General features: G+C 42.6%; 1 protein-coding gene across 1 annotated transcript in view; it reads right to left on the bottom strand.

Moving 5' to 3' along the window:
* Positions 1 to 2,992: 2,992 nt before the first annotated feature.
* LOC110524482 (copine-8-like) overlaps positions 2,993 to 22,351 on the bottom strand; it is a 72,563-nt gene continuing 53,204 nt past the window's right edge. The window contains exons 9-20 of the mRNA XM_021604185.3: positions 20,839 to 20,943; positions 14,467 to 14,508; positions 14,051 to 14,126; positions 13,479 to 13,535; positions 12,204 to 12,265; positions 11,640 to 11,686; positions 11,199 to 11,380; positions 9,953 to 10,080; positions 5,907 to 6,009; positions 4,652 to 4,709; positions 3,627 to 3,700; positions 2,993 to 3,289 (exon numbers count right to left, since the gene is read on the bottom strand). Of these exons, the coding sequence (XP_021459860.1) occupies positions 3,083 to 3,289; positions 3,627 to 3,700; positions 4,652 to 4,709; positions 5,907 to 6,009; positions 9,953 to 10,080; positions 11,199 to 11,380; positions 11,640 to 11,686; positions 12,204 to 12,265; positions 13,479 to 13,535; positions 14,051 to 14,126; positions 14,467 to 14,508; positions 20,839 to 20,943 (1,141 nt within the window). The 3' untranslated portion in view covers positions 2,993 to 3,082. The remainder of the gene's footprint in view (positions 3,290 to 3,626; positions 3,701 to 4,651; positions 4,710 to 5,906; positions 6,010 to 9,952; positions 10,081 to 11,198; positions 11,381 to 11,639; positions 11,687 to 12,203; positions 12,266 to 13,478; positions 13,536 to 14,050; positions 14,127 to 14,466; positions 14,509 to 20,838; positions 20,944 to 22,351) is intronic.

The raw sequence follows: 22,351 nt of genomic DNA, 5'->3' as shown, positions 1-22,351 counted from the left end.
TTAACCAGCATGGCTACCACAGCATTCTGCAGTAATATGCCATACCATCTGGTTTGCGCTTAGTGGGACTATGATTTGTTTTCAACAGGACAATGACCCAACACAACTCCAGGCTGTGTAATGGCTATTTGACCAATAAAAAGAGTGATGGAGTACTGCATTATATGACCTGGCCTCTACAATTCACCCGACCTCAACCCAATTGAGATGGTTTGGGTTGAGTTAGACCGCAGAGTGAAGGAAAAGCAGGCAACAAGTGCTCAGCTTATGTGGGAACTCCTTCAAGACTATTTGAAAAGCATTCCTCATGAAGCTGGTTGAGAGAATGCCAAGAGTGAGCAAAGCTGTCATCAAGGAAAAGGGTGGCTACTTTGAGGAATCTCAAATACAAAATATATCTAGATTTTTTAAACACTTTTTTGGTTACTACAAAAAACACACACTACATGTGTGTTATTTCATAGTTTGATGTCTTCACTATTCTTCTACAATGTAAGAAATAGTCAAAATAAAGAAAAACCCTTAAATGAGTAGCTGTGTCCACATTTTGGACTGGTACTCTATGTTCTGAATATAGACGAGTAAAATGTTGAAAGTAAATGTAAAACATAATTTCACTTTGTGACAGACAAAGGCAATGTCGTAAACCAAAAGGTTAACTGAAATATTTCTTGATAATTTTACTGAATATCCTGCCTTTCCAAAACATACATACACAGGGTTTAGCGGCATGACGCAAAGTGAGAGGTAGAAACAAAAGAGAGAACCCTTCTGAAAATACAAACAACATTTTCTCACGGGCTTCAAACTTGAAAAAAGTAAGACGAGTCAGAGGACACACGTGGAAGTGGTGTAACTAACTGGTATGTGTGTTTTTTGACTCCTGGGCATGGATGAAGATTCCATTATTCCAAAATCCTTATGAGAATGGCAACTGTGAATGTAACCGACAGAGAGAGGCTGTGTCCCAAATGACGCTCTACTCTCTATTCACTGCATTACTTTTGACCAGGGCCCATAGGGTGCACTAAAAGTTGTGCACTATGTAAGGAAAAGAGTACCATTTGTTATGCAGAGAGAGAGAGTAAGGCTGGTTGAGTCCCTGCTGTATATGACAGGACCAGACTCTGAAGGGAAGGGAGTCCCCTTGTGAGTCAAGGCAGGCAGACAAGTAAGGTAGCGAGTGGGAAGATTATAGATGGTGAAGGTCCTGTCTGAAAGGGGGTAGGAGGCCCTGAGTGCAGGATTCACTCGGCATGCATACCCCTCTACTAGATATAGAACATGCTCCGTTTAAAAAAAAAAACACCACACATGGGATGTGGTTCCTGGGTCTCTTTGTACAATTGTCGTCAGCATCATCATAATCATTGTCATCGCTACAACCAGAGACAGAGTGCATCTGGAGTACAAACAAAGAAAAATACATATACAGTTGAAGTCGGAGGTTTACATACCCCTTAGCCAAATACATTTTAAACTCAGTTTTTCACAATTCCTGACATTTAATCCTAGTAACAATTCCCTGTCTTAAGTCAGTTAGGATCACCACTTATTTTACGAATGTGAAATGTCAGAATAATAGTAGAGAGTGATTTATTTCAGCTTTTATTTCTTTCATCACATTCCCAGTGGGTCAGAAGTTTACATACGCTATATTAGTATTTGGTAGCATTGCCTTTAAATTATTTAACTTGGGTCAAACGTTTCGGATAGCCTTTCACAAGCTTCTCACAATAAGTTGGGTGAAATTTGGCCCATTACTCCTGACAGACATGGTGTAACAGAGTCGTTTGTAGGCCTCATTGCTCGCACACGCTTTTTCAGTTCTGCCCACAAATTTTCTATGGGATTGAGGTCAGGGCTTTGTGATGGCCACACCAATACCTTGACTTTGTTGTCCTTAAGCCATTTTGCCACAACTTTGGAAGTATGCTTGGGGTCATTGTCCATTTGGAAGACCCATTTGCGACCAAGCTTTAACTTCCTGCCTGACTGATGTCTTGAGATGTTGCTTCAATATATTCACAACATTTTCATGCTTCATGATGCCATCTATTTTGTGAAGTGCACCAGTCCCTCCTGCAGTAAAGCACCCAAACAACATGATGCTGCCACCCCCGTGCTTCACGGTTGGGATGGTGTTCTTCGGCTTGCAAGCATCCCCCTTTTTCCTCCAAACATAACGATGGTCATTATGGTCAAACAGTTCTATTTTTGTTTCATCAGACCAGAGGACATTTTCATCTTCACAGGGTCCTTTGCTGTTGTTCTGGGATTGATTTGCACTTTTCCACCAAAGTAGAGGTGTGAAGGCTGCGTGGTCCGATGGTGTTTATACTTGCGTGCTATTGTTTGTACATATGAACGTGGTACCTTCAGGCATTTGGAAATAGCTCCCAAGGATCAACCAGACTTGTGGAGGTCTACAATTTTTTTTCTGAGGTCTTGGCTTTTTTTTTTTGATTTTCCCATGATGTCAAGCAAAGAGGCACTGTAAACAATTGTTAGAACAACTACTTGTGTCATACACAAAGTAGATATCCTAACCGACTTGCCAAAACTATAGTTTGTTGACAAGAAATTTGTCAAGTGGTTGAAAAACGAGTTTTAATGACTCCAACCTAAGTGTATGTAAACTTCCGACTTCAACTGTATATCCACAAGTACAAATCCTCCTCTTCATCCTTAACTTTGTAAACATTTAGAAAGAGACCGTTGGTGAGACAAAAGTGGGGTTGAGAGGAAGAGTAGGGCATAGAAATAAGAGACAGAAATGTACTTCTGAATGGTTCTTCACAGATTGGATGCTGCTCCTGGTTGGTCAGTTCTAGGCACTCTCCCACTTCCTGGGTCAGACCAGTAAACTGTGTCCTCTGACATCTCATGGGAAGTCCTTCCTGAGGGACACTTTAAATAGAAGCAAAATGCCTTGCTGTCCTTTCTGCAGAGAGGAAGTCAGAATTCACAAAAGTGCAACAAGAGAGTGGAAATGGCGGTTGGCTTCTTCGGACCGCCATTGTCAAACTCCAGTGAGGAAGAAGAAGCAAGAAAGGCAGAGGCCCCGGAGGAGGCTTACCCCTCAGATTCGGCTGACCCGTCGGGTGAGGAGGGGGTGCACGGCGGGGGCAGGGTTGTAGGCAGGGGGGCAGAGGCCTGGTTTGATGCACCTGGTTCTCATGTAGGAGAGGAACTGGTCAGGGATCTCAGCCAGGACCTCCTTGGCCAGACGGGCCATACTCAGAATGTGGTTCCCCCTGCGGTCGATGTAGTCACGGAACGGAACAAACTGGATGGAGAAAAGGAAGGGGGGCAGAGAGAAAGGACGGAGGAGGTGAGGAGGAGAAGGAATGGGGGGGAACAGGGAGGGAACGAGTACAGTAATTCCGTTAGAAAAAGACAACCATGAATAGAGAGGAATATAACAAATACAGAGGCAGTATAGAGGAGGAAAAATAAAGAATACAAGTGAATATATGGGATAATGACAATTACATACATATACATGACATTCTATTGATTCATTCTAGAATGTAAGCCTATTTCCATTGACACTGAAAGTCTGCTTCCATATATGCTTGAATTCTATAGGCATGCAGAGACGCACAGAGGAAGCTCTATAATACCTGAACAATGTCTCTCTCGGCGAACCTCCCTTGGGATGAGATCCTCTCTTCATCTCCATCAAGCTCAATCATTTCTGAGGAGAAGGAAAGCGAGAGAGAGACACACCGAGAGATGGACAAAGAGAGAGAGAAGCACATCGGTCATCCATGCCCACGTCAGAACAAAACAAACGTTGACATGTCAACATCGTCAGAGCCAAGGAGCACGACACATCGTAGGCTACACCTACTGTACTGTTGTCCGTGTGCACTGACCACACACACACACACACACACTACATTACAACAGGGAGCCAAGCTAGCGCGCTACACAAGATGACAGTGTTCCTTCGCCTGCCGTGTAGTTTGAGTACAGAGAATGTGTGTGTAGAGTGGTGAAATCCTGGGTTGTAAGTTAACATTGCGCGCTGCTAGGTGACTGAGTGATGCGCGTGTGGTGACGTACGTGCTGGGATACGTGTAAAGGAAAGCAACCATGTCCCTCCCTGTGCCACTGCACGTCATGCTACGGTGCACATTGACTTTATGAGCGTGATAATGTTTAATACCCATTGACTTTAGAGGCTAATTGCTCATAAGGAATGAAACGTGTTTATTATGGAGTGTTTTATGAATTGTAAACATCTCTTTCCAATATTAGGAGAGGAGAGGACTTGATCTGTTCTGAAATAAAAGGTGAATGAAAATTAGGACAAATTACTGTAAAATATCACAAATGAGTATCGCCATTTAGAAAGACATAAACAAAAGTGCCGGATGGGAAGCAAATGAGAGAGAGGGAGAGGAAGGAAAGAGCAAGAGAGAAAGGGAAAGGAGAAGAGAGGGATAGCCGGGTGAGGGGCCCAAAAGAGAGGGAGTGGAAGGAGAGAAGCAGAAGAGGGAGAACTGGGTGAGGGGCGTAATAATGGATTTAACGCAGAGATGAGATTAGAGAATACACATAGAAACACATATGTATGTACGCACACACGCAAGCACATGCACACACACACGCACCCACCCACATTTCATTATTCCTGTCTTACCATTAAATTCTGCTGGTCCAACTCCGACAATTATAATTGACATGGGCAAAGTAGCTGCCTTTGGATGTGTAGGGGGGAAGAGAGAGAGAGCGAGGGGGGAAGAGAGAGAGAGCGAGAGAGAGAGAGAGAGAGAGAGAGAGAGAGATCATAGAGAGGAGACAGCGAGAGAGATGTTTCAAAAAAAGAGAGCCTGAGGAAACAAGTTTGTTCTCAACGCCAGTGTCAATAACCATCGTTATCTAAAATCGCCACAGGTTGTCAGAGAAATACTCCCAATTAACATACTCCCAATTCATTTACACTAAGTACTGTAATAGCCTGCCTACTTCTCATATAATGGTACACTAGATATCGACTGTCATAAGACGGACAAAGTTTTTCAACTTCTGCCGAGCCTTTATAGGACTAACTATTTGTGAAAAAGTAGAATAATCTGTCAAACCTTTGTAGGAGTAATTACTAAATTAGCACCTGTAATTTCATGTATGTACAACTTGTGTCTAAACCCCAGCCAGCCTGACAGCTTATAAATGAAGCTTATTTCCATCCTCTCCCTCAGCGGATGCCTATTGCATTGTGGGTCGAGTGGGTTGCCATTCGCCAAAGGCGGAATGAGAATGATAGATGTTATCACTGTGTTTCATAACTTTTTATTGCCATTTAGGTGGACATTAAATTGGCAGAGATATGAGGAACATCTATTTTGGGGGGTTGCTTGGCACTCAATGTTCTCATATCTTACTCCGCAATCACATTTACAAGGATGCATGGAAACTGGTGTAACACAGAGTAGCGATTCTGTTTCTATGTAACACCATTTTGGAATCAGGGCATTCCAAAACAGCATTTAACAACGGAGACAGAAAAACACACCAAATCAGGTGTGTCAAACTCATTCCACCGAGTGACTAGTGTCTGCAGGTTTTTCGGATATTCCTTTCAATTAATCCCTAGACAACCAGGTGAGGGGAGTTCCTTACTAATTTGTGACCTTAATTCATCAAACAAGTACACGGGAGGAGCAAAAACCCACAGCCACCTGGCCCCTCGTGGAATGAGTTTGACACCCCTGTCCCATAAACAATAACAATATCAACGTTGGGTCCAACCAACTATATCTAGGACAGTCCCAAGATACACGTTTACAATGGACATGTTTCAAACACATTTGAAGTCCTAGGACTCCTTTCCTATGTTTACAGGTCTGGTGGCATACTGTAAATGTTGGGAGATAATAACGTTGACATGTACGCACGTTTACGATGGACTCCTTGGTCTGGGCCATGTCGGTGATGACGCCGTCCGAGATGATAAGGAGGATGAAGTACTGGGAGCCATCTTTGACTGATTGTGCATACCTGGAGTGGGGGGAGAGAAAGAGAGAGAGCAGAGGAGAGGAGAAAGAGAGAGGTTGGTGGGAGGAGAAGAGAGAGGAGAGCAGGATGAGATGCACTGGGCAATCAATAAATCAACCCATTAAATGTATTTATGAAACGTATTTTGTGTTAGCTATTGACCTCTCTTTCATTCATCTAATCTGCTCTCAGGCCTGTAACTCTAGTCATTTGTTTGGCTGATGTTGAGGCCCATATCTTGACTATAACCCTGGGGGGTGTTCCCCACGGTTTAATAATGTTACCATTGACTTGTTACCAAGTCTTGGGCTTTTGGGCCAATGCAACAGACACGCACACACTGCACGCTCTCTGAGTGACAAATTAATACAGCCACAAGTATTGGGAGAATTACTGTTTCGTCTGACACTGGAGCCGCTTATTTGTGTGAAAATGATTTCCCTCAGTGTGTTTTGGTCACACAGAAGATAAATGAGCTATGAACGGCGAAGCTATTCTTAGGCCACGTGGGCGGACGGATCACACCGAGAAATAGACGGGATTGGAGGGGCGAAGAGGGATGGAAGAGAAAGCTTGTTACAGTCAATCTTGTGTGTGTGTATAGATGACTGGGCAAGATTTCCCAATAGTGAATACCAAGTAGAGCATGTACAGCACAGGGACAATGCACTCTACGGAGAGACACCAAGTCCAGTTTTCTGTTTGGATAAAATGACCATTAATCAACCATGTGGATAAGGCGACGCTCTCTTCTTCTCCAATAGTGTCTGTCTACTGGTCGATGGTACAAAGCCTTATTGGTTTTCAAAACTAACAACTATTCTCTCTGTATGCAACGCTGAATTAATAGCTTTGAACAACTGCCACAAAAGGACCAGCTGACATCATGTCAGTGATTATCTCGTTAACGCAGGTGTGAGTGTCGACAAGGACAAGGCTGGAGATCACTCTGTCATGCTGATTGAGTTTGAATAACAGACTGGAAGCTTCAAAAGGAGGGTGGTGCTTGGAATCATTGTTCTACATCTGTCAAACATGGTTACCTGCAAGGAAACACGTGCCGTCATCATTGCTTTGCACAAAAAGGGCTTCACAGGCAAGGATGTTGCTGCCAGTAAGACTGCACCTAATGCAACCATTTATTAGATCATCAAGAACTTCAAGGAGAGCGGTTCAATTGTTGTGAAGAAGGCTTCAGGGCACCCAAGAAAGTCCAGGAAGTGCCAGGACTGGCTCCTAAAGTTGATTCAGCTGCGGGATTGGGGCGCCACCGGTACAGAGCTTGCTCAGAAATGGCAGCAGGCAGGTGGGAGTGCATCTGCACGCACAGTGAGGCGAAGACTTTTGGAGGATGGCCTGGTGTCAAGAAGGGCAGCAAAGAAGCCACTTCTCTCCAGGAAAAACAGACTGATATTCTGCAAAAGGTACAGGGATAGGACTACTGAGGACTGGGGTAAAGTCATTTTCTCTGGTGAATACCCTTTCCGATTGTTTGGGGCATCCGGAAAAAAGCTTGTCCGGAAAAGACAAGGTGAGCGCTACCATCAGTTCTGTGTCATGCTAACTGTAAAGCATCCTGAGACCATTCATGTGTGGGGTTGCTTCTCAGCCAAGGGAGTGGGCTCACTCACAATGTTCCCCCATTAAATTTTTTTGTACCTTTATTTTACTAGGCAAGTCAGTTAAGATCAAATTCTTATTTTCAATGACGGCCTAGGAACAGTGGGTTAACTGCCTGTTCAGGGGCAGAATGGTAGATTTTGTACCTTGTCAGCTCAGGGATTTGAACTTGCAACCTTTCGGTTACTAGTCCAATGCTCTAACCACTAGGCTACCCTGCCACCCCAATAAAGAATGGTACCAACACATCCTCCGAGAACAACTTCTCCCAACCATCCAGGAACAGTTTGGTGACAAACAATGCCTTTTCCAGCATGATGGAGCACCTTGCCATAAGGCAACAGTGAAAGGTACAAAAAAAAATAATGGGGGAACATTGTGAGTGGCTCGGGGAACAAAACATCGATATTTTGGGTCCATGGCCAGGAAACTCCTCAGACCTTAATCCCATTGAGAACTTGTGGTCAATCCTCAAGAGGCGGGTGGACAAACAAAACCCCACAAATTCTGACAAACTCCAAGCATTGACTATGCAAGAATGGGCCTCCATCAGTCAGGATGTGGCCCAGAAGTTAATTGACAGCATGCCAGGGCGGATTGCAGAAGTCTTGAAAACGAAGGGTCAACACTGCAAATATTGACTCTTTGCATCCACTTCATGTAATTGTCAATAAAAGCCTATGAAATGCTTGTAATTATACTTCAGTATTCCATAGTAACATCTGACAAAAAATATCTAAAGACACTGAAGCAGCAAACTTTGTGAAAATTAATATTTGTGTCATTCTGAAAACTTTTGGCCACGACTGTAGATTGATGAGGAACAACATTTAGTACATTTTTGAAACCTGTAATGTAACAAAATGTGGGAGGGGGGTGAATACTTTCATGAATGTGTGAAATGCTTGATAATGTATGTGATATCAACAGACTTCAATTTTGACTGGCTTTCATCAACAACAACAAAAATAAACTGTAACCAGTGCCTGCAACCTGGTTTGGTTTATAAGTCAACCTACCAGGGTAGTTACAAACAGCACAGGAATTAAATCATGAACATGTATTAATCACATCTTTACTAATCCAGCAGACATTTGCTTTAAAGCTGTATCAAATCCATCGGAAGTAGTGATCACAATATAGTAGCCATATCTAGGAAAACCAAAGTTCCAAAGGCTGGGCCTAATATATAGTGTATAAGAGGTCATTCAATAAGTAATAACATTACAATAATATTTGCTGGTCTGTGGTTTGCACTTGACACATTTATGAAATTGCTTACTCCAGTTACTAATAAGCATGCACCAATTAAGAAAAAGACAGTAAAAACTGTTAAATCCCCGTGGATTGATGAGGAATTTAAGATGGGGAGAAGTATGTCCACAATAAAACACTATCATCGAGGCAGGTCCTACAGGCTCTAGTTTGGTCACACCTGGACTACTCTTCAGTCGTGCAGGTAGGTGTCACAAAGAGGGACTTAGGCAAATTACAATTGGCCCAGAACAGGGCAGCATGGCTGGCCCTTGAATGTACATGAAGAGCTAACATTAATAATATACATGACAATCTCTCATGGCTCAAAGTGGAGGAGAGATTGACATCACTACTTGTTTTTGTAAGAAGTGTTGACAAGCTGAATGCACCGAGCTGTCTGTTTAAACTGCTAACACAAAGCTTGGGCACCAATCTATACCCCACAAGACATGCCACCAGAGGTCTCTTCACAATCCCCAAGTCCAGAACAGACTATGGGAGGCGCACAATACTACATAGAGCCATGAGTACATGGAACTCTATTCCACATCAGATAACTGATGCAAGCAGTAGCATCTGATTTTTAAAAAACATATAAAAATACACCTTATGGAACTGTGAAGACACACACACACACACACACACACACACACACACACACACACACACACAGTGGTGTAATGGTGTAATAATGTAGTGGTGTAATAATGTTATATGATGTACTGTTTTATCTTTTGTTTTATGTGTGATGTAAATGCCTTAATGTGTTTTGCCCCCAAGAAGAGTAACTGCTGCCTTGGCAGGAGCTAATGGGGATCCTTAATAAATATACAAATACATGGCGGGTGGTTCTGAGTGTATTGGTGTGTGTGTCTGTGTGTTGTCTGTGTGTGTGTGTGTGTGTGTGTGTGTTGTCTGTGTGCGCATATGCATATGTATGTATGCATGTGTGTATGTGTGCAAGTGTTTGTGTGTGTGTGTGTGTGTGTGTGTGTGTCTGTTGTCTGCAATCATGCGTACGTGCGTATGCATGTGTGTCTGCATGAGTGTGTGTGTGTGTGCGACCTACCTGGCCACGTGGTTAATGACAGGGGAGAAATGTGTGGGACCATAGAGTCGAACAGACTTAAGGCTTTGGTAGTAAGCCTCCATCACCCCCTCTATCCCACTGCAGTACGGATTCTGGGGGTTCCCATTCTGCACAGACACACAAAGAACAAACAATGTAGGAATTAATTAATTGGTTATCAATTCATCACATTTATTTAAAAACACATTGCATAACAGCAGTTATCTCAGTGTTTTTACAAAAACCTGACCTATACCCCAAACAGCAAGCAGAACATACAAGATCAGTAAATGCATAAACCACTTTTTAACTCTGTAGTGTCAAGTAACAACTTTGGGAGAACACCATATAGTCTTGGATTTCACCTTGCAATTATGGTGAGATTAACATGCATTTTCTTTCGTGCTAATTGTCTTGTACTGTATGCAATGTGCATAATGTAAACTATGTTGTGTCCTGTATAATAGAGTTTCCCAGTAAAGTGAAGTGGGAGAAATCCATCTTGACCCTAGCTGCTTTGGTTGGCCTCCCGTGAGCATGGAGAAGACAGCCACTCTTTGCTTTGCAAATGGAGCTTGGGTTAATTCTGCCTCTATTCTTCCTCTTCTACTTTATCCAACCTTCTCTCCTTCTCTGTCCTATACTCCCCATCTCTTCTTCCTTGTCCCTCTAGTGTCTCCTCTCCCTCCATCTCCCCCCATGTATCACCTTGCTAAAAGGCTGACTCAGTAAATCCTTAATGCTTAGATGAACTCTCCTTGAGCATTACCCAACTGAGCAGCTGGAATGGCTGCCGGCGCCCGGGGCTGCATGGGCTTCACATCTGGACAGGAATTTATACGGTAGAGGACTGTGTATGCATTCCAAATGGCACCCCATTCCCTATATAGTGTACTACTTATGAACAAAGCCTGATACTTTAAATCAGAGGATGGGCTCGTTGTAATGTCTGGAGTGGAATGGGCACCATGTCTTTGATACCTTTCCATTCCAGCCATAAGAATGAGCCTGTCCTCTGAATTCGGACCAGCGGTCCAGAACCAGGACGGTCGGGAGACTGGCAGGTTAAAAGGACGAGGGATGGAGGGAGATCACGTTTACACTTTGGTCATTTAGCAGACGCTCTTATCCAGAGCGATTTACAGGAAATATTAGGGTTTCACCTAGTAGACTCGGCGATTCAAACCAGCAACTTTTCAGTTAAGGGCTCTCAACCGCTAGGCTAGGGTGTCTCCAGTTTCCTCACCAGAGCGAACTCGTGCGAGACCCGTCCGTCCGGGGGCAGTTTAGCTCCGAAGCCCAGTGCAGGGAACATCTTGTCACTGTCGTAGTCCTGGATAATCTCCCCTACAGCTCTCAGAGCCATGGCGTAGGCATTCAGCTGGTACGGACTCATGTAGTGTAGAGAGGTGGGCTGGGAGGGGTTGCCTGAAATCCAACAAAATACATTACAACTGAGCTCAGAGCTGCTACATCTCTCCTCAGGGTCTACATCAGAAGACAAGGGGTCAGAGACTTTTTCAAATTCATAGCCAAGGCAAGTTCGAATGATATGAAGCAGTTTTGTAACACAGACTTGTACGGTGTTGTAGCTAGATGGTTGCCAATTCAAAGTTGATGTCAAGAAGGCCTTGCTGCCACACATGCAAGAGGGTTCTCAAGGGCCGACAAGAGCTAAGCTACTCACCATTTGATGCTGTGAAATCAATTGCCACTGTGAAACTAATCTGAGTCCTACAACACAAAACAAAACCAGGAAGATATTAAAACATCACTCATGCGAGATTTGATTACACCATGACTCAACGTGATCTCACAGACTCAATTCATGGACAAGGGGGTTATAACTGATGTTTCCCGCAACATGAATATAGGCCTATGGGCTGATTAGTAATCCACTCATCCATGAGTTTGTTCCTCCTTTCCATTACCACACTAGTGATGTAAGTGAGCCCAGCGCTCGATAAAAAGGTTACGGTAGAAATCGTTCCAGTCAAATTCACATATTCCTATTGCTGTACTCACTCACATACAGCTGCTTGGAATGCAAAACGAGCAAGCCAAGTTGAATGGGTGCAACAACACAATCAGAAAGCGCATTATACAATAGAAAGCCTGTACTAAATGATTCACTTGTAAATGTAATGCTCATCTAGGGATTGTAGACATAAGGATAAAGAGTGATGGCGTATCCAATGTGTCCCTATTCAAATAAAACTTGAATAAAAAAAAAGACAACTTGAGAACGTACCCTCCTTTAATGTAATCCAGGAAGGTGAGCTCCATGTCCACCAGGCAGGACAGAAGGGTTACCTGGCAACACGTTTGGAGGTTACAAGGATACTTTTTGGAGTTTGAAGATGATAAACTTTATAAAAGTGAACTATCCCTTTAAAACACAAATCAAATCCAATTGTATTGGTCACGTACACAGATCTTCAGGTGTTATAGCAGGTGCTGCGAAACGCTGCAGTAGAATGTCTCCCAAATACAATACAAATACACAAAATCAAAAAAAAATAATCTAAACAAGAAATCAATAAATACAAATCGTAGATATATTAGAGTGAGCATGTGTCAGAATCCAGAATATAAATGTGGTGTGTATTGATAGTATATAATTTGGAAAAGAAAATAGCATGTACAGTAGTATGTACAGTATATTAGGATGAGCTATGTCGAGAATACAGTATATATTGTACATACACAGTGAGTAAACAACAGTATATAAACAGAATATGAGGTGACCAGCATTCATATATACATTGGGTGTTAGTCTCAACGTGCAGGGCTGAGTACTGGGCAGGTAGCCGGCTAGTGATGGCTGTTCAACAGTCTGATGGCCTGGTAATAGAAGCTGTTTTTCAGTCTCTCGATCCCGGCTCGGATGCGCCTGTACCGTCTCTGTCTGCTAGATGGTAGCTGAGTGGACAGACCGTGGCCTCGGTGGCTGAGATCCTTAAGATCTTCTTGGCCTTCCTCTGACAGCAAGTGCTGTAAATATCTTGGGGGGCAGGCGGCATAGCCCCCATGATGTGTTTGGCTGACCGCACCACCCTCTGGAGAGCCATGTGGTTGAGGGCGGTGCAGTTGCCGTACCAGGCGGTGCTGCAGCCCGACAGAATGCATCTGGTGCATCTGTAGAAGTTTGTGAGGGCCATGCTGCACATCAGGATTTCAGTGGAAATACAGTAGTATCATAATTATAACACCTTATTTAAATATGGCACGACAACAATAGAAGACTTGGCTAAAACACATACAGTAGAGTACTAAGCTACTAATTCAACTGTGACGCCTTTGAGCTATGAACATGCAAAAAATAAGTGCAGAATTACATCCATAGTATGCATCGCAAGTGGAATCCTACTCCCTGTATAAGTGCACTACTTTGACGAGAGCCCAGAGGGCTGTAGGGAATATGGTGCCATTTGAGACACAGGCATACAATCCCACTAAGACACAGCTAGGGTTGAAAGATAGGTGGCCTTTTCAAGTCAAAGAGTATTACAGGGTATGGACTCACTGTTCCCGAGTTGAGGTATTTCTTCTTCTTCTTGCCTTTCTTCTTTGGATTGACCACCTGCAGAGAACAGAGCATGGCTTGGTTCACTTTGTTGTGTCTCGTTGATCTTGAGTTGAACACAAAGCCAAGGCAACTGAAAGCCGGACTTAAAATGTGTGTTTTTTTTTTTTCATCAATCAAATTTTGTCAAACCATTTTTGCCCTGGTGGCCACATTTGGTCTTCAATAAGGTCCAGAGGGTGCACTGAAAATGGTTATATTTCCTCACCGTCAAGATTTGCACACAAACAAAGTCCTCTATCCACCGTTTTGGGAATGAGTTGGACAGTTTCTACACATTTCGACACAGTTTCAATTTGGTTGTAGTCATTTTAAAGTATGAGTCTGTATTTTACTAAAACCACCCGCATGCCTGATTGGACCCCCTCGCGGTCCAGATGTATGAAACCCCTCTCCTAGACTCTGCAATACCACCCTGGAAGGCTCAATATTTGGGTAAACACACCCTTGTGGGGGTGTGCGTTAACGTGTGTGAATGTGTGCGTATGTACACCTGCTACAACATGTCTCACCTCGTAGCTGTGAAACTGTGACTGGCCTCTTGACATCTCTCTGTAGCTGGTATTGAATTCCCCAATGAAGTCATGGCTGGAAGAGTAAACACACACAGTGCCTCACACACCTGCTGGGATTTCTCTCCAGCTGGGATCGCCTTTCCAGGAACAGATCCAATGGTTTAAACATGACTTTTCAAAATGCCTTTGTTGCAAAAATCGGTACATTGTTACAAACTCCATCACAGGGTGACACAAAAGCATAAAGTTTGTTTGCAGTCATCTAACAATAACCTACATTGTGTCATGACATACATAAGCAATATTTCTGAGTGCAGACTATTCATGTGGTTGCCCCTAGGGCAATTACTATAGCAGAAGTGCAGATAATAAGTGAAGTGGGTGCGTGCGTATGTTTCTGAGACAGTACCCACCCTCCATCTCGGTCCCAATCATACACCTCCACTTTTATGCTCCTGAAGGAGAGAGAGCGAGAGAAAGAGAAAGAGAGAGATAGAAACCCCATTTGAAAAACGAATTAGTGTGTCTGATTGAAAATCTCTGCTGCTTAAAAGAGAGGTGCTCATCTGTGAAAGAGGATGGTCTGGCTCTAAGAGGGTGTGCTCTCAGAAAGGTGTCTGCTTTTGGGATTCAATGTACTAAAGGGAATGAACATTAAGGGTTACATAGAGAAAATTGGACCTCTCTGAAATGAAAATGGGTGGCCTTCCCTTCAGGAAAATATATTTTAACTAAACCCCCCCCTGAAAGCTTGGGAAACTGGACCTTCCCTATAATAATTCAAACAAAGTGGATAACAGATAACATGTGTACCGATTACCCTCACTTCTTGGACAGACCAGAGACTTAAATGCAGTTTTAGAAACTGTTCTTCGTCTTCTAAGCGTTACATAGCATCGCAGGAACTTTTAAAGCGCACAGGGCTGAGGGTCAGAAGGTTGTAGGTTTGCAGACCACCGTGGACAAGAGTAGAGAGAACTCCTTTATAGTAAAAGCATTACATGAATCTATCATCGTATCAACGTATTAGCAGATCTGAGAAGAAAAAAAAGCCTTTTATAAACATTTCATACAATTCTTCGTAATTTTACATATTAGAGGAATCTTTATTTTAAGACCAAACAAATTACCGAAATTACAAACTAAGACGAGCACAAAGAGATAAGCCTGCGTGTTCATTTTTATCATATTTCTCCAATGCCAAATCTGTGTGCATTGTTTGTAAAAAAAACAGTCCATTTCCACCCCAGACAGAGTCGGCCTACTGACGCAGAAAAATGTAAGCATTAACTGATGGCTACTCTTCTTCGTGGCTTAACCCAACGAGAAAGTCACTTTTTTTCTCTCTAAAGCATGTCTGTATTTAAACATATTCTATTGTACAGAAAATGAATAGCTTAATTGATAGTGACAGAGTGAGATTACTTCCCAAGCAAAGTCAACCTCTGAATATCAAAGAAACTAAACAAGGATATTCCCATATGCATCAGAGTCTTTCCTGGGTATTTTGACGATTGTTTATAGCATAAAGCATCACGGACCAAAGCGCAATTATAGATCACTTTATATAATCAGATCAGTTTAATTTTCTTCAACATCATAACAAAGGGTAGGGCTGTGTTTTTTTGTTGATATTTTCCTTAATAAAAGGTAGGCCTCTGGCATATCCTCTCATGCCACCTCAATTTGCGTCTTGGTTTTAATTTAACAGTCCTTCACTGACACGGAGGTAAGCTATTTAAAGTGTGAATGGTGGGTGGAGGAATTCACAGACAAATCGATAGATATAGCAGCCTAATTTTGTCTGTCAAACAGGTAGGCCTACCTCTTATTTCCTAAATAGGAAGAAATAGGCTCCAACACAAAGCCCTCTCGTTTCTATTTTCATTGCAAATTAGAGTGCTGCATTCCTCAACAATTACATAAATATAAACACATTCATAATAACACTAGAGAAAAATTGTGTTATGAATGTGACATTCTCAGTTATGGATGTGACATTCTCCGTTATGGATGTGACATTTTCCGTTATGGATGTGACAGGGTGCCAAAAGATAGACAGCAAATGATGACACATTTCATTCTAGATCATTAAATGACACATGTTTTTATTTAAAATATGATATAATCACCTACCGAGTAATAGAATAAATATACAAAACTGAAACTGCGTTCAAAGTTTTTTTTTTATAAGCTCATGCTTTGTATTAATCTCACATCCTTCAGTCTGCCAAATGCAGGCTCTATGAAATGGTACTTCCTCCCATTTGTCCAAAAAATGACATGGACTGGACAAATGGACCTGCAGCCACCCAAGCCTTGTCATCCTTGGCTGGCACGATGTACACACATTCTGTGTGGTCGTTTCTCCTCAAGAATTGCATTTCACCAGCATCAGTCAGTCTTTATAAGTTACCGGACCCAAAAACTGCCTGTATATACACTGAGCATACCAAACATTAGGAAAACCTTCCTAATTGCCCTCAGAACAGCCTCAATTAGTCGGGGCATGGACTCCACAAGGTGTCGGAAGCGTTCCCACAGGGATGCTGGCCCATGTTGACACCAATGCCTCCCACAGTTGTGTCAAGTTGGCTGGATGTTTCTTGGTTGGTGGATCATTCCTGATACACACGTGAAACTGTTGAGTGTGAAAAACCCAGCAGCGTTGCAGTTCTTGACACAAACCGGTGCGCCTGGCACCTACAACCATCAACCAACAACCATCCCAATCAAAAGGCACTTCTGATTTTCTGTCTTGCCCATTCACCCTCTGAATGGCACACATACACAATGCATGCCTCAATTGTTTCAAGGCTTAAACATCCTTCTTTAATCTGTCTCCTCCCCTTCATCAACACTCATACTACAGTACCAGTCAAAAGTTTGGACACACCAACTCATTCAAGGGTTTTTCTTTATTGTTACGGTTTTCTACATTGTAGAATAATACCGAAGACATCAAAACTACTATGAAATAACACATATGGAATCATGTAGTAACCCAAAAAATATCTATTTTATATTTGAAATTGTTCAAAGAAGCCACCCTTTGCCTTAATGACAGCTTCACACACTCTTGGCATTCTCTCAACCAGCTTCATGAGGTAGTCACCTGGAATGCATTTCAATTAACAGGTGTGCCTTGTTAAACGTTTATTTGTGGAATTTCTTTCTTTCTTAATGCGTTTGAGCCAATCAGTTGTAGGGGTGGTATACAGAAAATAGCCCTACTTGGTAAAAGACCAAGTCCATATTATGGTAAGAACGGCTCAACTAAGCAAAGAGAAACAACAGTCCATCATTACTTTAAGACAATGAGTGTCATTAGGTTGATGTCTCTCCTACGAAGGGTTCAAATTCTTCATTTTCGTTTATTGAAATGGTAAAAAAAAAGTATTTAAAAAAAAATTATAACCTACCAGTGGCACAGGGTTAACACTTTCGTAGACATCTCTTGTCAGATTGTAAATCACCTCATGCTTGACAGCTGCAGTTCACAAGCATGCACAGGGCAGACTACACAGATAAAGGATAAAGGCCAATGTTGTCCCGGGGGGGGGGGGGGGGGTACCCGTAGTTACTCAAGGAAGTAAACAAACTCAGCATGACTGGTGAAAGTTTATGGATTTTTAAGACCTTGATTACGATGACGAATTTAAGACCTTTATTGTGTCATGTGATCCCATGCAATGCTCCAGTTAGCTGAGCAGCGCATGATTGCAGGTCATATGAGAATGTGAGTACACCCGAAATAGAGAAAGATTGCCCTCTACCTTTTTTGCGAACATAAAAATCCTTCGGAAGCAGTATGAAGGGCATGAATATATTTTTTTATCACGATCGTGTTTTGCAGTGATGCTGACATGTTATGAAGAGTCTAACTGTCACATCCGTTACCGAGTACTGACAAAGAGAGAAAGGAAACCAATTATACATCACCTAAGCCCTTGATGAAAGTTAAATTTGCACAGAAAGTTTGCATACAATCATACACGAAATGTATCCATAATAACAGCTTTTCCTCAAAGACGTCAACCGAATCAAAGCAGTCTTATCAGTCTACTCTGGCCTGCTTGGAGAACGCTACACAGTGAGAGCGTGCGTAATTGTACATGCTGAACAGCTTTCTATCTATGGGACAATATCCACTTCAGGCAGCAGGTGTAGGAGAATGTGATGAAGAGGCTTGTGGAACCTTAAGTTCGCAAGGGGAGAAATGACATCATGGACAATTTCTTCACTTCAACTGTCATTGGCTAATAAGTTGCTGGCAAAGACAACAAGTCTGGCCGGCACCATGAACAAAGTGAGAGCGGAGCTCCCTCCCTATGCGCAAAATAAGGCACCTGCACAGCCGTTGTAGGCCTGCTCCACAATGGTGCTGAAGAATGACAAGGTGATGGGGACACAAATAAGTGAAGACCAGAAACTATTACGCACTACAACCAAACGAAGGTATGTCTAACTTTGTCAAGCAAGTGAAAGTTATGAACATTTTGTCAACTGTTAGCTAAATGAAATCCAACTGACGCCATCGTGTAAAGACGCACACAAGCAATGGACATCGCTGCCAAGTCCCTTTATGGAGTTCCTCTTTCCAAGGTAATGTACAGAACGTAATGTACAGAAGTTCCTCTTATAACACAGTTGCCAAAGAAAACAATATGAAAGCACACATTTACCAGCAGAAATAAAAAAAATTGTTATGCTGTCAAATTCATACTTTCTAATCCGTTGTTTGCTCGATTATTTCTATATTTACTGACACAGTCGTTTGTTCTTTATTTTCCATTGCCATGCTCGCTGGCGACGCTCTTATCCCTTGCTTGCTAGCTAGCTAAGGCTAACACAGCCACAACCGCTGCAGCTAGAATAACAGCAAGGTAGCTGTTTTCTATTGACATTCATTTGGATGTATTCTTAACAATGAGCTGATAATGCCCGATTTTGCCTGGCATAGCTAGAAAAGTTTGCCTTCTCGTCAGGACACTCGTCAACACTGACTGTTAATTTTGTAACTCCCAAACCCGCATGCGGGAGCGTAATCATCGCCTGAAACTAATTAGCATAACGCAACGGACATAAATATCCCTAGAAAATATTCCTATTCATGAAAATCCCAAATGAAATATATTGAGACACAGCTTAGCCTTTTGTTAATCACCCTGTCATCTCAGATTTTCAAAATAGTTTATCGATAGCCTAGCATAGCATTATGCCTTGCTAGCAGCAGGCAACCTTGTCACGGAAATCAGAAAAGCAATCAAATTAAATCGTTTACCTTTGATGAACTTCGGATGTTTTCACTCACGAGACTCCCAGGTAGATATCCAAAGTTCATTTTTTCCCAAAAGATTATTTTTGTAGGCGAAATAGCTCTGTTTGTTCTTCACGTTTGGCTAAGAAATCGCCAGGAAATTGTGGTCACCAAAACCCCCGAAATTCCAAATTAGCTCCATAATATCGACAGAAAAATGGCAAACGTTGTTTATAATCAATCCTCAAGGTGTTTTTCTAATATCTATTCGATAATATATCCGTCGGGACAATTCGTTTTTCAGTAGGACCGATTGGAGTAATGGCTACCTAATTTCTCTCGGAGCCACCATGTGACCACTTACGCAATGTGGCCGCCTACGGCTATTCTTCAACAGAAATGCGTAAAACTATGTCACAATGCTGTAGACACCTTGGGGAATACATAGAAAGCGTAAGCTCGTTGATGGCACATTCACAGCTGAATAGGGACTCATTGGAACGCAGCGCTTTCAAAACCTGGGGCACTTCCGGATTGGATTTTTCTCAGGCTTTCGCCTGCAACATCAGTTCTGTTATACTCACAGACAATATCTTTACAGTTTTGGAAACTTTAGAGTGTTTTCTATCCAAAGCTGTCAATTATATGCATATTCTAGCATCTTGTCCTGACAAAAATGAAAATACTGCCCCCTAGTACCAACAGGTTTTAATTACGAGATCGATTGCATATCAAACACTAGGCTAGAAGCTAGCTAGTTTGTTTCTAGCCATCCCGCCAATATGAAAAACAAATTCAAACTAGAAACGTGGGAGGATTTGACAGCTTTAGCGGAGGAGGGGACCGGAGAAGTAAATGTTCATCACTCATCATGTTAGGTCAACAGATGCTAAGTTTTTTCCTCGTTGGACCTCTGTTGCAAGTACGGTCTGCATGTGTAGGCGCATATTGCTTCATGATTGTAAGGTGTCCCAATATATTTTCAAATTATCCCATTATCTGGTTTTAATGTCCATTATAGAGTTTCACAATTTATCAAGGCCACTTGGTCCTTATAATGATTTTAAGGCTATTGATGCTTTCCTAATTTGACTGTGAGTCTTGACCATGCATCTTGGTGGTTGGAGTATTTTTATTTTGTTGTCATAAAAAGATACTGTTACCGTGTTCCAAAACATATGCTTTATGTTTCATAGTTGCAACAAAGGCACTCTACAAATATATTTTTTTTACATATAGCCTACAGTAACATACTGTAAATGAATGAAAACGGTAGTGTTATTTGAAAATGTTACCCACGGCCTTCATACACAACCACATAAAAAAATGTTGCGACAGCATATAGGAAATGTATGAATTACACTGTTAGAATGTTACAGTCAGAATGACTGCTCATTAGCTTGAAGGGGGGTGTAGCGTAGAAGGAGGAAGTCACTTCAAAGGGACTCTCTGCCATTCTCCTTTTTTATTTCAAAGCGTTGAATCTATGCATCTGTCAGATACTTGCGTCTAAGGAATGAGTTACCTGTCATAGTCTCCGTTGCACAGGGCCTTGACAGGGATCTTGAAGGCCTGCCACACTGGGTCCAGAGTGTTCTTCACCACCTCGGTCTTATGGCAGATAGTAAATCTAGAAACACACAATGGCTGTCAGGACCCTTTCAAGACAACATTGTTGTTGTTTTTAACTCCTACTTATTATTATATATTTTTTTTGCTGTATAGAAGTCAAAACAACAGCAGCAGCAGCAGCTTCATGTTCTTATACAGGATACAGTGTGGTCATGTGGTCAGGGAGATCATGCTGCTGTTGTGCCCCGGAGCTAGCCATTTAAACTGCTTCAGTAAATATCCAGCTGCACAAAAGCCAAATGTGTTGAGTGCAAGATATGAGAGTCAGCTCGCATAAAAACATCTGCTGGGCAAAGCCAATGTATGTTTAACTCAGGCTCACCCTTTATTTTCCTTTCCTTTCATTTTATTAATTTCTCCTCTCATCCTTTCTTTCACGTCCACTCATCCCTTACCACCTATACTGTCTGTGCAAATGCTGGTTCGGGGAGGGGGGGTTTGAGGAGGAGGATTATTTAAGACAATGTTTGAAGACGTAGGGGTTTCAGATGTTTTCAGGAAGATGGGCAGGGACTCTGCTGTCCAAGATTAAGAGGGAAGCTGGTTCCATTATTGGGGTGCCAGGACAGAGAAGAGCTTGGACTGGGCTGAGCGGGAGCTGCCCTCCCTTAGGGGTGGGAGGGCCAAGAGACCTGAGGTGGCAGAACGGAGTGCTCGGGTTGTAGGGTTTAAGCAAAGCCTGAAGGTAGGGAGGGGAAGCTCCTCGTGCTCTATGTAGGCAAGCACCTTGGTCTTGTAGTGGATGCGAGCTTCGACTGGAAGCCAGTGGAGGGTGCATAGGAGCAGCGTGACATTGGAGAACATGGGGAGGTTGAACACCAGGCGGGCTGCGGCGTTCTGGATAAGTTGCAGGTGTTTGAGGGCACAAGCGGGAGGCCCAGCCAACAGAGAGATGCAGAAGTCCAGACGGGAGACGACTCTTGCTGTTCCGTAGGGAAGCTACAGACCTATTATCCACTGTGTCTGCCAGACCACTCACTCAAATATCTCTTATGAGCCCCTCCTTTAGGGTAGAATCCTCAAAACAGGTTCTAAATACTGTTGACATCTAGTGGAAGCCTTGGGAAGTGAAACATAACTAATATCACCCTGTATCTTCAATGGGGGCTGAATTGAAAAACTACAAACCTCAGATTTCCCACTTCCTGGTTGGATTTCCCACTTCCTGGTGTTTTCTATCCAATACTAACAATAATATGCATATATTAACATCTGGGACAGAGTAGGAGGCAGTTCACTCTGGGCACGCTATTCATCCAAAAGTGAAAATGCTGCCCCCTATCCCAAAAAGGTTAAAGGTCTTACTCAGATCGGCTACGGCGAGCGTGATCACACAGTCATCCAGAACAGTTGCTGCTCTCATGCATGTTTCAGTGTTGCTTGCCTTGAAGCGCTCATAGAAGTCA

This window comes from Oncorhynchus mykiss, chromosome 1 (genome assembly GCF_057628025.1).
Source record: "Oncorhynchus mykiss isolate SJ-2025 chromosome 1, ASM5762802v1, whole genome shotgun sequence".
Lineage (NCBI taxonomy): Eukaryota > Metazoa > Chordata > Actinopteri > Salmoniformes > Salmonidae > Oncorhynchus > Oncorhynchus mykiss.
The sequence above is the reverse complement of the archived record's forward strand: the minus strand, read 5'-3'. Positions and strand labels throughout refer to the sequence as shown.